General features: G+C 34.7%; 1 protein-coding gene across 1 annotated transcript; it reads left to right on the plus strand.

Moving 5' to 3' along the window:
• Positions 1-7596: 7596 nt before the first annotated feature.
• Positions 7597-10563, plus strand: LOC115699088 (serine/threonine protein phosphatase 2A 57 kDa regulatory subunit B' kappa isoform). Its single transcript, XM_030626324.2, has 2 exons — positions 7597-9550; positions 9966-10563. Exons 1-2 carry the CDS (start codon positions 8363-8365, stop codon positions 10317-10319), a joined length of 1542 nt encoding a protein of 513 aa, XP_030482184.1. The 5' UTR covers positions 7597-8362; the 3' UTR covers positions 10320-10563.
• The last annotated feature ends 2786 nt before the right edge of the window (positions 10564-13349 follow it).

Below are 13349 nucleotides of genomic sequence, written 5' to 3' on the forward strand. Positions count from 1 at the left end.
ACCAAGAAGTAGTTGCCAAAAGTATAGAATCCAGTATCCCAAGAGAGTAGACATATAGAGAGGAATTTCACATTATCAAGGATTTTGTGATTAAGGAAGAGTAATGGTGGAGAAGAGGTTGTGTTTAATTCAACCTATCAGATCCTATTACGAGGAGTTTACTACTATTACACTTGATTTGATATCAAGGTGTTAATGATTATTTGAAATGCACTTTTTGTTTTATATTAGTGCAAGTGGGAGTTTGTTGGGTTTTATGCCCTAAATAAAACTCATTTCATATAATCAGATTTACTTATTAATAAAGATCAGAAATAACATTTTATGTTGCATGGTTCACATGACTTATTTCATGATTATATGTATATAATGTATGAATTCTTTTTAAGTCCAGAACATACGAGTTTGTTTAAGATTATAGTGTTGTCAGCACAGTGGAATATAATCTTTATTATATGTTCAAAAGTTTATTCCCTGATTTGTCAGAACACTGGATTTAGACTGACATGGTATAATCAGCGATAGGTATTCTTACACCTTGGAAAAGTGTTATGTCCTTTTCAGGACATTGGCAAAGTTTACCGGTATCGGATGTATAGAGTATACATCGGAAGGGACCAATATTGAACTTTGATTAGATATATTAAAATTTACCGTAATATCTATTCAATTCAATATCACCTGTTGATCCTAGATCAAATGATCTTAATCCTGATATGGTTAGGTTCAATCTCAAGAGTGTTACTCGTGTTCTTTGATTTGTTAGTTAAGCCTACTTTTGGGTCAGGGTGATACGTACATTTTGGGAACACGGTAATGCAATTGAGTGGGAGCGCTAACATAAATATGGAATCTATAGCTTCTATTTGGCAAATAGAAAGTAAAGGATGATTTCCTTCGAGCTTAACCAAACGAATATAAATGGCGGAGATCTCATTTCACTTAGCTGAAATATCATTTATACAGGGTTAAGTATTTTAAGGATAAAATACATTGTAGGGTGTTACGGTAATTTAATCCCTTTACAGTGTAAATCATCTATATAGAGGATCATTGATCACATTAGGGTTATAACAATGGATAACTAATGACGTGTCTATATCGTGGAACATATAGAGCGTTCTATATGACTGAGAGTGCAATTCCAAGTTCTAAGTGTGGATTCAATGAGGAATTAATAAGTTAGGGAATTTACTTGGTAAATTCGGTTCAACTTATTGGAAGCTCGGTTATATAGACCCATGGTCCCCATACTAGTTGAGACCATACTGCTTGTAAGACTCAGTTAATTGATTTTAATTAATCAATTATAATTCTAAAAGTTAGACTATGTCTACTTTATGAATTCTCACAGTTTAAAGGATGAAATCGTAAAGAAAAGGGTTTCTAGGTTTAATTATTAATTAAGAGACTTTGTATGTCTAATTAATAATTATTTTAAATGACAATATTATTTAATAATCTATTTTAGTTATTAAATAATTAGTTTTGGCATTTAAATTATTAGAATTGGAAAAATGACATTTTTGGAGAAATAGAAATAAAATTGAGGAAACTGTAAAATCCAAGTGAGGCCCATTTCACCCTATGGTCGGCCACCTCTTTGTGTGTTTCCCAACTATTATTTTCAATTTTAATTGCCATGTAATTGCTAATCAAAGCCTAGCAATAATAGGAAAGTGATGGATCACACTAGATAAGGCAGTTAATCAATTACACAGTAAAAGAGGAAACTGCTTATTTGGAAAGTTGTGCTCTCCCTTTTCCCTATATAAAGCAACCCTTGTTCTCTTCTCTTGCATGTCTTTGTATGCTTCAAAAGCCACGAAATTAAGAGAGAAAAATAGAGAAAAATTTTGAAATCCTTGTGAGATGAGTAGTGCCCACACACATCAAGTGGTACCTCAATCATAGTATGTAAGACTATGGAAATTCTGCATCAAAGAAGGAGAAAAGAAGATTCAGGTTCAGATCTTGGTGATGGTCTGCTACAGAAAGGAATCAAGGGGTAGAGATCTGAACGGAACGAGTCATATTATTCCGCTGCACCCACTGTAAGGTTTTCTAAACTTTATATGTGTTTATTTTCATTGTTTTAGAATTCATATTAGGTTGTTAATCCAACATACATGTTAGTAAATAGATCCTGGTAAAATAATTTCCAACAGTGATCCTTGCCTGTTGTTTCCAGTAAATCGCTTTCCTGGCCAAAGTTTCATTTAGGGAGCGGTGAATTTCACATTCCATATTCTAATCACGAGCTCCAGCAGGTAACTTCTGTATATTGTAAGCTCCATATCCTTAATGACCCGGTCTATCTTACCAAATTGAGTTCTATTCCAATAAAGAAGAGCCACCCGAGTTGCTCCAAGTTTCTTGAAGACTCGAGCAGGGGCCCAAGAATGATCAACCGAACCCTAAGCGTTGGCAACCACCAAATTGCTTCTTTCATCCCTCGTCCAGCTCTCTTCAAACTTGAAACATCTTTTAAATTTGACCTCCTGCTCTCCAGAGACTAGGCATAAAGGTCTATGATCCGAGGTACTTGTCTGAGAGGAGCAAAGAATAGCTCTAGGAAATAGCTGGAGCCAAGCTCCATTCACTAGGCCTTTATCAAGGGTTGGTTTCACATGGCTTTTGCTAGACCGGTGATCATCCCAAGTCATCTTATAACCTTGAATATGCATATTAACAAGACCCCAAGAGTCAACAAGATTAGATATGAAAGGGATAAAAGGGTCCCTTCCCGACGCCCCATCGCGCTCAGAGTCACTAAGGACAAAATTGGTATCGCCTAATATCAACCAGGGACCCCCAAACCTATCCCCAAGGTTCATGAGTTCAACCTAAAACTTTTTCTTAGCATGAAGGTAAGGAGGGCCATACACACACAAGAGAAGCCAAGGGTGGGTAGGTGGGTCCGAATAAACAAGGCCAGTGATATGGTTACGAGAACAAGAGATACGCTCAAAATTAAATCCAAATTTCCACGCCAAAATAATACCCCCAGCAGTGCCAATAGGTGGAACATTAACATTAAAATAAAAATGGAGAGATTTTAGTATACGTACTAGGGGAGTGGCATCCACTTTACGTTCAGTCAGAAACACAAAATCGGGAGAGCGCGCTCTAATCAGGGACTTCAGTTCTCGAACTGTAGAGGTCTGCCTTAACCCTCTACAGTTCCAAGCAACCCCTCTCATGGCTTTTGTGGAGGAGATATGACATTCTCCTCCACAGGGGTATGAGAGTGAACAGACAAGCTGGATCTAGATTCTTCAATCACAAAAGAACCAACCAGAGAGTTCCTCATAATTCCATCAGAGCAACTTGGGGAACAAAAAATTTCATCAGATGGTTCTTCATAGGCCACCTTAGCTTCAATGTCTCGTACCTTAGTATCCCACGGGAAGTCACGAACAACATCAGGGTGCTTTCTGAGCACTTTGTGAGGTCTAGAGCACATCGAAGCAGAGCCTTCAAATTTACGCTTCTTAAACGGCGTAGTTCTCTCATTGGTTTCCGAAGTAGGCACCACTCCAATGTCACTTCCCAACTACTTTATCTCATACGAATCCAACTTCCCAAAATGTTTCAGATCATGAAGTAATATTTCTTGGGCTTTAAAAAATTGAGACAAAGTCCTTTCTTCAACATTACTTGGCTCGGCTCCAGGCCCACAAGTCGAGCCCAAAATATTACCCTCTACTAGCTTTGACCCTCCTTGCCCGAGAGTAGACTGGGCCTTATCACCTATGCCACTCAAAATAATTGCATTATTTAGCTGAAGTGGGCCCTCATTTTCACAATAAAAAAAAAAACTTTTGTCATTATTAAAGGCATCGGGCTTCATAACAGAAATGGAGCCATTCACAGGCCCACTAGGATAAACGACCCACAAACAACCAAATCTTGACCCAAATCACATCCACCATTATCTAACAAATTCAAATTTTTATCCTTCTCCAAAATCGAGGCAATGACATGTCCCTCTCTCGCTAAAATAGGTAAACTTTCAAAACTCTTTTCTCCTCCTTGCTGACCTACTTCGCCTCCAATACCAGTTGGAGCCTCTACTTGAACAGGGAGGACAGATAGGGGCTTAGGGAGCCACACCGCCTTCGAAGCCATCGCAAAGCTCATCGAACCAAGGGCACGCGTGGTCACCATCAGCTAGCGTCTAGGAAGACGAGTAGAGAGAATCCCAGGACCTTTCAATCGGTCGCCACCAGAACCGTCGATTGCCTTCACTGGAGTAAAAACACGCAGCTTCATTTCTGGATTTGTGGCCAACAAACCACGAACATCGTTCATCTTAGGACCAGAGAAAACATCAGCATAAGCAGAGGATGGTGATAGCCAAGGTCCAAACATGGGAAAATATTTGTCTTCCTTGTCCACGATCATAACAGGTGTGGTTAAATTGCATCCTTTGTGTTGGTGACCAAGCACACCATAGTTATAACAGAAAATACCCACCTTTTCAAACTTGAATTGTAGCCACTGTTTCTCTCCACTAGCAAGGTCAAAGAAACACCCAGAGACCAGTAGTTTCTTATACTCAATGTCAACCAGAACTCTAAGCCACAACGCTGGTTTATCATTTTCCAAATCCACCCTCACCACCTTTCCTGCAAGACTACCTAGTAGGTTACCATTTTTAGTGGAGAAATACTCTTGAGGTAGGTTATATATTTGCATCCATAATCTCAACTAATGTATCACAACCGACCCTACCATTCTCGGAGCCCAAGCCTGTAACACGAGAGTATATCCTCGATAGCACCATGGTCCATTCTGAAGGACCCAGTCTGTCTTCAGCAACTTCAAATCCGAACTCAAAATAGTTAAAAGTCTTTGCATTCTCAGCCAAGGCCACAACTGAGACCTTCTTTTACCAAATTTTAACCACATAATCAGCCAAAGAGCCTTCATCCACGACCATTGGAGCCACCAGTTTTCCATATAAGCACAACCTGGTTAAGGCCTTCAGAGAAGAAACACTTGGGGTCAATGTAACAGTGGTTTCAAGGCAGAAAAAACATTTTCCTTTAAGATGGGCGTTGGTAGTATTAAAAGGTTCCATAACTACCCGACAATAAAAGACAAAGAGATAAGAAAAAGAAACTAAACCCCAAAGTCAAAGCCAACCACAGAATCAAGAGAATAAATGACACAAGAGAATAACGAAAAAGGAAGAGACAAACAAGAATTACCAACCACCCACCCTCGAACCCAACCAAAAGCACAAGACACGAAATAAAAGAAGAGAGCCACTAGAACTTAGGACACACAGGGACAGAAGACATAGAGAAAAGGAAGGAAGGCCATAGATTATCAACAGGGGAGAAAACACATAGAATGAAAGGCACAGAGAGTAGAGAAAACCAAAGAAATATAGTCAGAAAACACAAAAGTGAACGAGGAAGAAGGGATAGTAGAAGACCATTCCTTCAGGCAAATATAATAATAAATTTGTAAAAATAAATACAATTATTATATGATAATATATTAAATGCAAAATTCCATAATTTGTAATTAATTGCAGATATTTTTTTAAAAATAAATAATTTAGACAATAAATTACATGATTTGGTAAATAAATATAATAATTACAAAATTTTAAATGTTAAACATTAATACAATTATTAAAATTACATACCTAAATAATTACTAAATGAAAGATTTTCAATTTTAAGTTATAACCAAATAATAGAAAAATAACAAATATATATTAAATTAAATTGGAAAAAATTAATTAAATGTAATATATAAACTAAATTAACCAAAATAAGAAAATAATTGAGATTCCAAAATAAATGAAAATTTATAAACTTTTTGGAATTTCCTTTTTTTTTTTTTTTGAATTCTGTCCCTTAAAAAACAATGTGTCATTTTCTTTTATATAGGAAAAATCATGTATCATTTTCATGTCATTTTCCCATAATATATGGAAAACGACTTGCCGTTTCATGTTGTCTTCAACTTCAAGCTATAGGTCACACGACCTGGTTCTCTGCACACGCGGGTCATCGGACCTGTAATAAAACTCGGCCTAAAAACATCATTTTTGACTTTGAAATGGATAGATTTTTGCCCAAAAATTTTAGAAAAACATTTATGATAAGATTTATGAAGTTTTTTAGCATCAAAAACACGAAAAACATTGACTTTAATTTCAAAGAAAGTTTTTAGGTTCGACCATGTTCTTAAGATTTTTTTTTTCTTTTTTTTTTCCAGATTTCAATGGTTTTTCAAATCTTTCTCATGCATAAAATCGAATAAAAATATTATATGAATGTTGTAATGCATCTAGGATTAGAAATGAAAACATAAAAATCTCATAAATAACGAAGAAAAAATTTCATGCATATATATACCCGTAAATACCAAAACTCAAAATAATCAAGACAAAGACAAAACTGCTTTGATACTAACTGTTAGAAATTTATATGAATGATATGAAGCATGTGTATATGTATATGAAATATAGAATTAATCAAACATATATACAATATAACTAAAAGATCGAAATACCTCTAGCTTTTGATTATTTGAGCTTCAATCTCATACGAGCCTTAAATCTGCAAAAGAAAAGGAAATCGATTAGTGTGGATAATCGAGATTCCAAGCTCTCTCTACTCTTTTTAGATGAATTTACTGTATTTTTACAAAATGAGTAGTGAGCTCGGAGAGCGAGACCCTATATTTATATAGGTGAAACCTTCCATCAAAGTCTAAACTACATTAATTGTCAGAATATTTTAACAATTAATTCATTAAATTAAATTGTATAACTAAAATATTTGGTAATTAAATCTATCCACAATTAAAATATTTTAATTAATCATATTTTATAAATCAAATCAATTTGTTACCGTATAAAAATTATTCTAATAGATTATACATGTTAAAGTAATAAATTTAAACATATTTGTTTATTTTTTATTTATGTGGGTAAAATAAGTAATAAATAGATAAAAAATGTGACGTATTAATTAAGATTAATATGATCTAAATATAACATGTTTAAATATGGTGTTAATTGTGTTGTGTCATTAGTTAACCTATTTATAATTGTATCGTCTTTGTGTTTACATTTTATAACATGTTATTTAATTGTATCGTGCTCATGTTAAAATATAATCGTGTCGTATTAAAATTATGTTGATCCAAAATACGACACAAATACATAAATTGCCAAATTCATTTCATTCACTCAAACAAGTGCCACTTTAATTTTGTCCAAAAAAAAAAAAACCACTTTAAACGTGCTTCATACAAAGAAAGAAAAAAAAATCTCAACTTTTACATTACAAATTATCGCATCAAATTTAATTAAGCTATAACTAACACGGCAATAAGTTTGAAAAAATTAAAAAAAAAAATACATAATATTAAAACTATAACAAACGCGATCATAAAATAGATTAAAAATTTCTTAAATAAAAAGTGCACCAAAACAATTATTTAAAGCAACTTTAATAAGAATGTTTTAAAAAATAATTAATGACATTTTAATTTGATTAATGAAAAAGAATATGGTAATGGTAGGTTCTTACTAGATATATTTTTAAGTAATTACCAAAATTTCAAAACAAATTATTAAAAAATTAATCTAGTGTGGGTGAGTCCAAAGAACCGCCTGCATTTTCCGAGAAAATGCCAAAATTTTCTCATCGACCGAGGAAAGCAACCCAAAAAAGAAAAAGTGGTAAAAAAAAAAACCCCAAAGGTTCGTTCTTGTTTGTACGCACACATTCTTTTCACGGAGATCGCCCAAGACGCCAGACATTTTTTTTTTTACCTTAACGTCGAAGTAGTGGCCTCACACAGAGTTAGGTTCTTTCTCAAAGAACGAACTCCTTTGATCTACATATCTTTGGACACTTCAATCTAATTTCTATCTTTCAGGTTCCATCTTCAACCTATTATATTTCTCTTCGGTGTATGTACAAATCTGTGTATCTGTGTTGTATATAGTTTTTTTTTTTCGAAGTATTTGTTGGGTAACGGTGATATTGGAAACCCTTGAGTTGAGATCAAGGGGCAAAATTTCGTAGCTTTTCGTATTATAGCATAATGGGAGGGGATTCAAAGTAGAGTTAGGATCTGGGGTTTGATCTGTTCTTTCAGATTCTTCGAAAATCGGTTCTTACCTGCGTAGCCAATATGGTTTTCATAAATATCCTATGCAATTCCAGAGATACGCCATCTCTATCAGGATCCTTTTCCTCGAATTTCGTACACTAACCCAGATCCATGGCCAAGATCTAGATTAGGGTTTTCTGTTTACTCTCATGGGATTGATCTAGGCTACTTTGGGTTTGATTGAATTCCTGGTTCGGTCGTCTTCGTCATCATGTTGAAGCAATTTCTGAGTAAACTTCCCAGGAAGTCGGCGAAATCTGACTCGGCTGCTAAGCAGGAGTCGCCTCGATCATGCTCACCGCGTTCGCAGTCCAACTCTAGGGCTGGCTCTTCGGGGTCTGGGCTCGACGCTTCGAAACCCAATGGCGGGAATTCGAGCTCTGCTCGATCAAACTCAGCGAAGCGCACATCGTCGGCCGTGTTTCCGGCGAGCATGGTGGCTGGAATTGAGCCCTTATTGCCATTCAAGGACGTGCCCAATGCGGAGAAGATGAACCTCTTTGTCAGCAAGGTTAGCCTTTGTTGTGTCACATTCGATTTCACTGACCCTAGTAAGAATACTGTAGAGAAAGATGTTAAGAGACAGACATTACTTGAGCTTGTGGATTTTGTAGCATCTAGGTCGATGAAATTTAGTGAGCCTGCAATCCTTGCAATGTGTAGAATGTGTGCTGTTAATCTATTTAGAGATTTTCCCCCTAACTGTCGATTTAATTCGAGTGCCGGTGGTGAAAATGATGACGACGAGCCAATGTTTGATCCGGCGTGGCCACATTTGCAACTTGTGTATGAGTTATTGCTTAAATTTGTTACTTCTTCGTGTCTTGATGCCAAGATAGCGAAAAAGTACATAGATCATTCGTTCATTTTGAGATTGCTAGATTTGCTTGATTCCGAGGATCCTAGAGAAAGAGACTGCTTAAAGACTATTCTTCATAGGACCTATGGGAAATTTATGGTTCATAGGCCATTTATAAGGAAGTCTATAAACAATGTATTTTACCGGTTTGTGTTTGAGACTGAGAAACATAATGGGATTGCTGAGGTATTGGAGATTTATGGGAGTATCATTAGTGGATTTGCATTACCTTTAAAGGAGGAGCATAAGATATTCTTGCGGAGGGTTTTGATTCCTCTGCATAGGCCAAAGTCTTTGGGGGTTTACTTCCAACAACTCTCCTACTGTGTTACACAATTTATAGAGAAGGAGCCAAAGTTGGCGACCATCGTTATACAGGGTCTGTTGAATTGTTGGCCGGTCACAAATAGTCAGAAAGAGGTAATGTTCTTGGGTTTGTTGGAAGAGATTTTGGAAGCTGTTAGTATGATGGAATTTCAAAAGATCATGGTCCCTTTGTTCTGGCGGATTGGATGCTGCATTAACAGTTTCCACTTCCAGGTACTTTTCCCCACAATTTTGCCTTTCATCACTATCCACAAACCTAAATTTCTCGTTAGGTGGATACTCTTGTGTTGTTTTCTCATTTAAAAGAAAAAGATGGATCTATCTGAAGGAAAACCGTTTTCTTGGCTGCACAGTTTTTTACTGTGTCAGTATCCTTTTGGTTTGTCTTCTTCATTGTTAATATTCTTAACACATTGCAGCCTTTCATACTGGGAACTAGTGCATATTGCCTTCATTTAAGATGGAAAAGTGTTAGCATTTTTACATTGCTTCATCCAATTTGAAAACTACAGATATTGTATAATCATGAGCTGATTAAATAGTCTCTTTGATAACTGTTTTGTTGGGCTTTTCTTAAGGTTATAATTTCTTAGAAGAAATGGCTCAACTTGTCAATTTTTTCTGTTAGGTGGCTGAAAGGGCTCTTTTCTTTTGGAACAACGATCATATTGTCAACTTAGTTGCACATAACCGTCAAGAAATATTGCCCATTATTTTACCAGTCCTTGAAAGGAATGCCCAGAACCATTGGAACCCAGGAGTGCTCCATTTAACTCTAAACCTGAGAAAGATGTTAATCGAGATGGACGACGAGCTGTTTGCATCCTGCTATTCTCAATTTAAGGAGGAAGAAGCAAAACTAAGCTTGGCATCTGAGAAGCGGAAAGAAGCATGGGAGCGGCTAGAGAAAGCAGCCAGACCTCAGCCAATAGCTGGAAATGCTGTTTTGGTTACTCCTTATTCAACTTCGATTTCATGTTAGAATATGTAACTTTTGAACTAATGTTCTTCCTCAGTTTGTTCTTTGGTCCCTGGTGGAAGAAAAGGTTGTACTCAAATGGCTGTTGTTGGGATGTTATATGTTTTTTTTTCCCGTTAATGGTCCTACGACAGCCTGTTATTCTTCTTGTTGTAATTTTTTGTTTTTTCTTTTACCATGTACACTTCATTGCCTGGCTAAGTTTATGGGAAGGGGCCATTAAATGGATTAACGATTTTCTATACTAGATAGTACTTGATTTTTCAAATTCAGATTATTATTATTATTCCTACTTTTTTTAGAAGTAAAACTATACAACAACTTGCAATGCAGTGGCACTGGCAATAACGAGTTCAGTATAAAAATCTTTACTTGATACTTTTTTTTTTGAGATTCATTAATTAATTATAATTATAGTAATATGCCAAACAAAATAATATAAAATACATTATATATCAAACATAATAATCATTATTCACCTACTAATTTCAAAATGTCTACCAATTAAAAAAAAATGCCTTGTTGCATAAGGATTCTGCAGAATGGGAAGGGAGTGTTCCTCCTATGGCATTTGAAGCTGTAATGGCTGATTTGTCTCTCCTTTAATTTATACTGTGATATTTGTTCTTAAAAAAAATGTCATTAAATGGCAGATGTGTATGTATCAAAGAGCTATAAAGTTAAAAATAATAGGGAGTTCTTCTTGGCCACCACACCATAACATTCTCTAAAGAAAGGATCAATTATCATTCCTGTTCTATTTTTATCTATGATTTTGCCTTAACAAGTTACCCTAGTAAAATTCTAGTTCAATACTGGTCAAAAACCAAACCCTACAATACATACCTATTAAACCCCACTAAAATATGAATTAGAAATGGATAAATATCATTTTAGACTATATTCTACAAATGTTATTGATTGACTTTCTGTTTTGTTGAATTATAAATTAAACCTGAATTTTTCAAAATTAGAGTATCATTATCCATATCTTGAAAAATCTAAAACTCAAATCAGCTATGGCTTCCCTTTATTTTTTGTCCACCTTTCAAATTAACCTAACAAAGCATTTAAAAGTTAAACCCATAACATAATTGAAAAGAAATTCAAAGCTCAAAGATATAATAACCTTCCATCTAAATTAATCATCTAGCATGCTTTTCTGAGCATCTGTTAGCTCCCTAACATACCTCCATATATCCTCACCAAATGGGGGAATGGCCATTAATAATTAGCAATTAAAAAAAAACCTACAACTAAAGAGATTAAATCTAAAACGAGTAAGCCACTAACACAGTTCCCACACACCCTGAATTGAAAGGCTAAGGTAGAACTCCTTGTATCCTTCTCACCAGCATAATTTGAGTCACTATACCTTTCCAAGCTCACATATTCTTCATTTTTCTTTTAAACCAGCCCCTTTTCAATTGTTCCAATCAAATATCTCAGCAACCATTTTATTACAAACTAATGGTCTTTCCCCGGATTCGACATGTACATACTGAATCAACTAATGCTATGTGTTAAATTTGGTCTTGAGCACACCATTAGGCACATAATTGTAGCCAACAGCTGTAGCATAAGGTAACTTCTCCATTTATTTCTTTTATTTCTCCCTAGTGGGACATTGCTTTTTGGAAATCTGGTATTAGGCTGTCATTAATTGTATTATTTACGTTAACTAGTAAATGAACCTTATTTGACAATTAAATAAAACTAGAAAATGACTGCAAATAGACAAAGAAGTTTTACGTAATTTTAAAGTTAAATTTTCATAGTTCACGAATCTATCTTATTTTTGAGTTTTTTTATTTATACAGAGTGCCAGTCTCATACAAGTATTGATCATAAAGATTTTTGTATTCTCAAAATTGGTCCTCCCCTTTTGGAAGGAAACTCTTCTCCTATTTATAATGCCTAGAGGGCGACGATTATTCCTCTCGTTCTTATTTTCATAACTGTTCATGAAACGTGGACAATTCCCATGTTTCATTGGATTTACTACATGTAGAAAAAATATATTAAATGCTCAAAACCGCTATTTGAACTTATCTAAAATAGTTATTTCACTGAACCACTATTTCATTTGCGCACCTCGCATAGCATCGATGAGGCATTTCTCGCGATGTATGTGTTTGGACCTCCGTTATGGTCATCCACAATGAAGTTTTGGATAATAAGCCTGTAAGCAAGCATGTTGAGATCGTATCTCTTCCTCGTGTTGAGAACATTCATACTGTCTCGCGCATTTCGTTTATATTCTTGTCTTGTTTATCATGTATTCTGTTTTTCTCATGATGGTTATTGTACATCTGTTATTAGTCTCCCTGGTCTACTTTGCTTATACTATAGAATTTTTTAGTTTGAAATATTATTAATATATTTTTATTTTTTTAAATCTAATTATTTGAATACTAGAAACTAAAAATAATAATTATAAAAACATAAAAATCTAAGTGAAGATCAGTTGGGACGGGTTAATCCGACCAAACCTACAAAATTATTAGACAGGTTAAACTTTTTCTAATTTTTTTGATTAGGTGGGTTACAATTAAATACGTGCAAACCGATATTTATATTGGCTTAGTAAAAATATGCTATAACTCAACCAAACCGACCGACATACACCTCTACCCTTATCTGTTTCAGCATCTAAGAAAATTCTTTAGTCTATTTTTATTCATAGTCGTGTACGTTATAGTTATTCAAGACATCTTGTGAAATTTCGAGAAATTCAGAATAATTTACAATATAGAAAGTAATGTCCAAACAATTTATTTCATACGCATATCAAATAAAAGAGTCGTGCATGCAACATAATGTTTGAACCCTATTTTTTGGCATGTTAAATTTTTTCGAATTTTTCAAAATTTTGTAAGATATCTTAAATAACTACAATGTACACAACTATGAAAAAAATAAACTAAAAAATTCTCTCAAATGTCGAAATAGATAAAGGTGCATTGTAGGATTTTTCTATCATTTTTAATGGTATCATAACTAATTACAAGAAAATTTTGTGGTGTACCTTCC

The sequence above is a fragment of the Cannabis sativa genome, chromosome X, assembly GCF_029168945.1.
Source record: "Cannabis sativa cultivar Pink pepper isolate KNU-18-1 chromosome X, ASM2916894v1, whole genome shotgun sequence".
Taxonomy (NCBI): Eukaryota; Viridiplantae; Streptophyta; class Magnoliopsida; order Rosales; family Cannabaceae; genus Cannabis; species Cannabis sativa.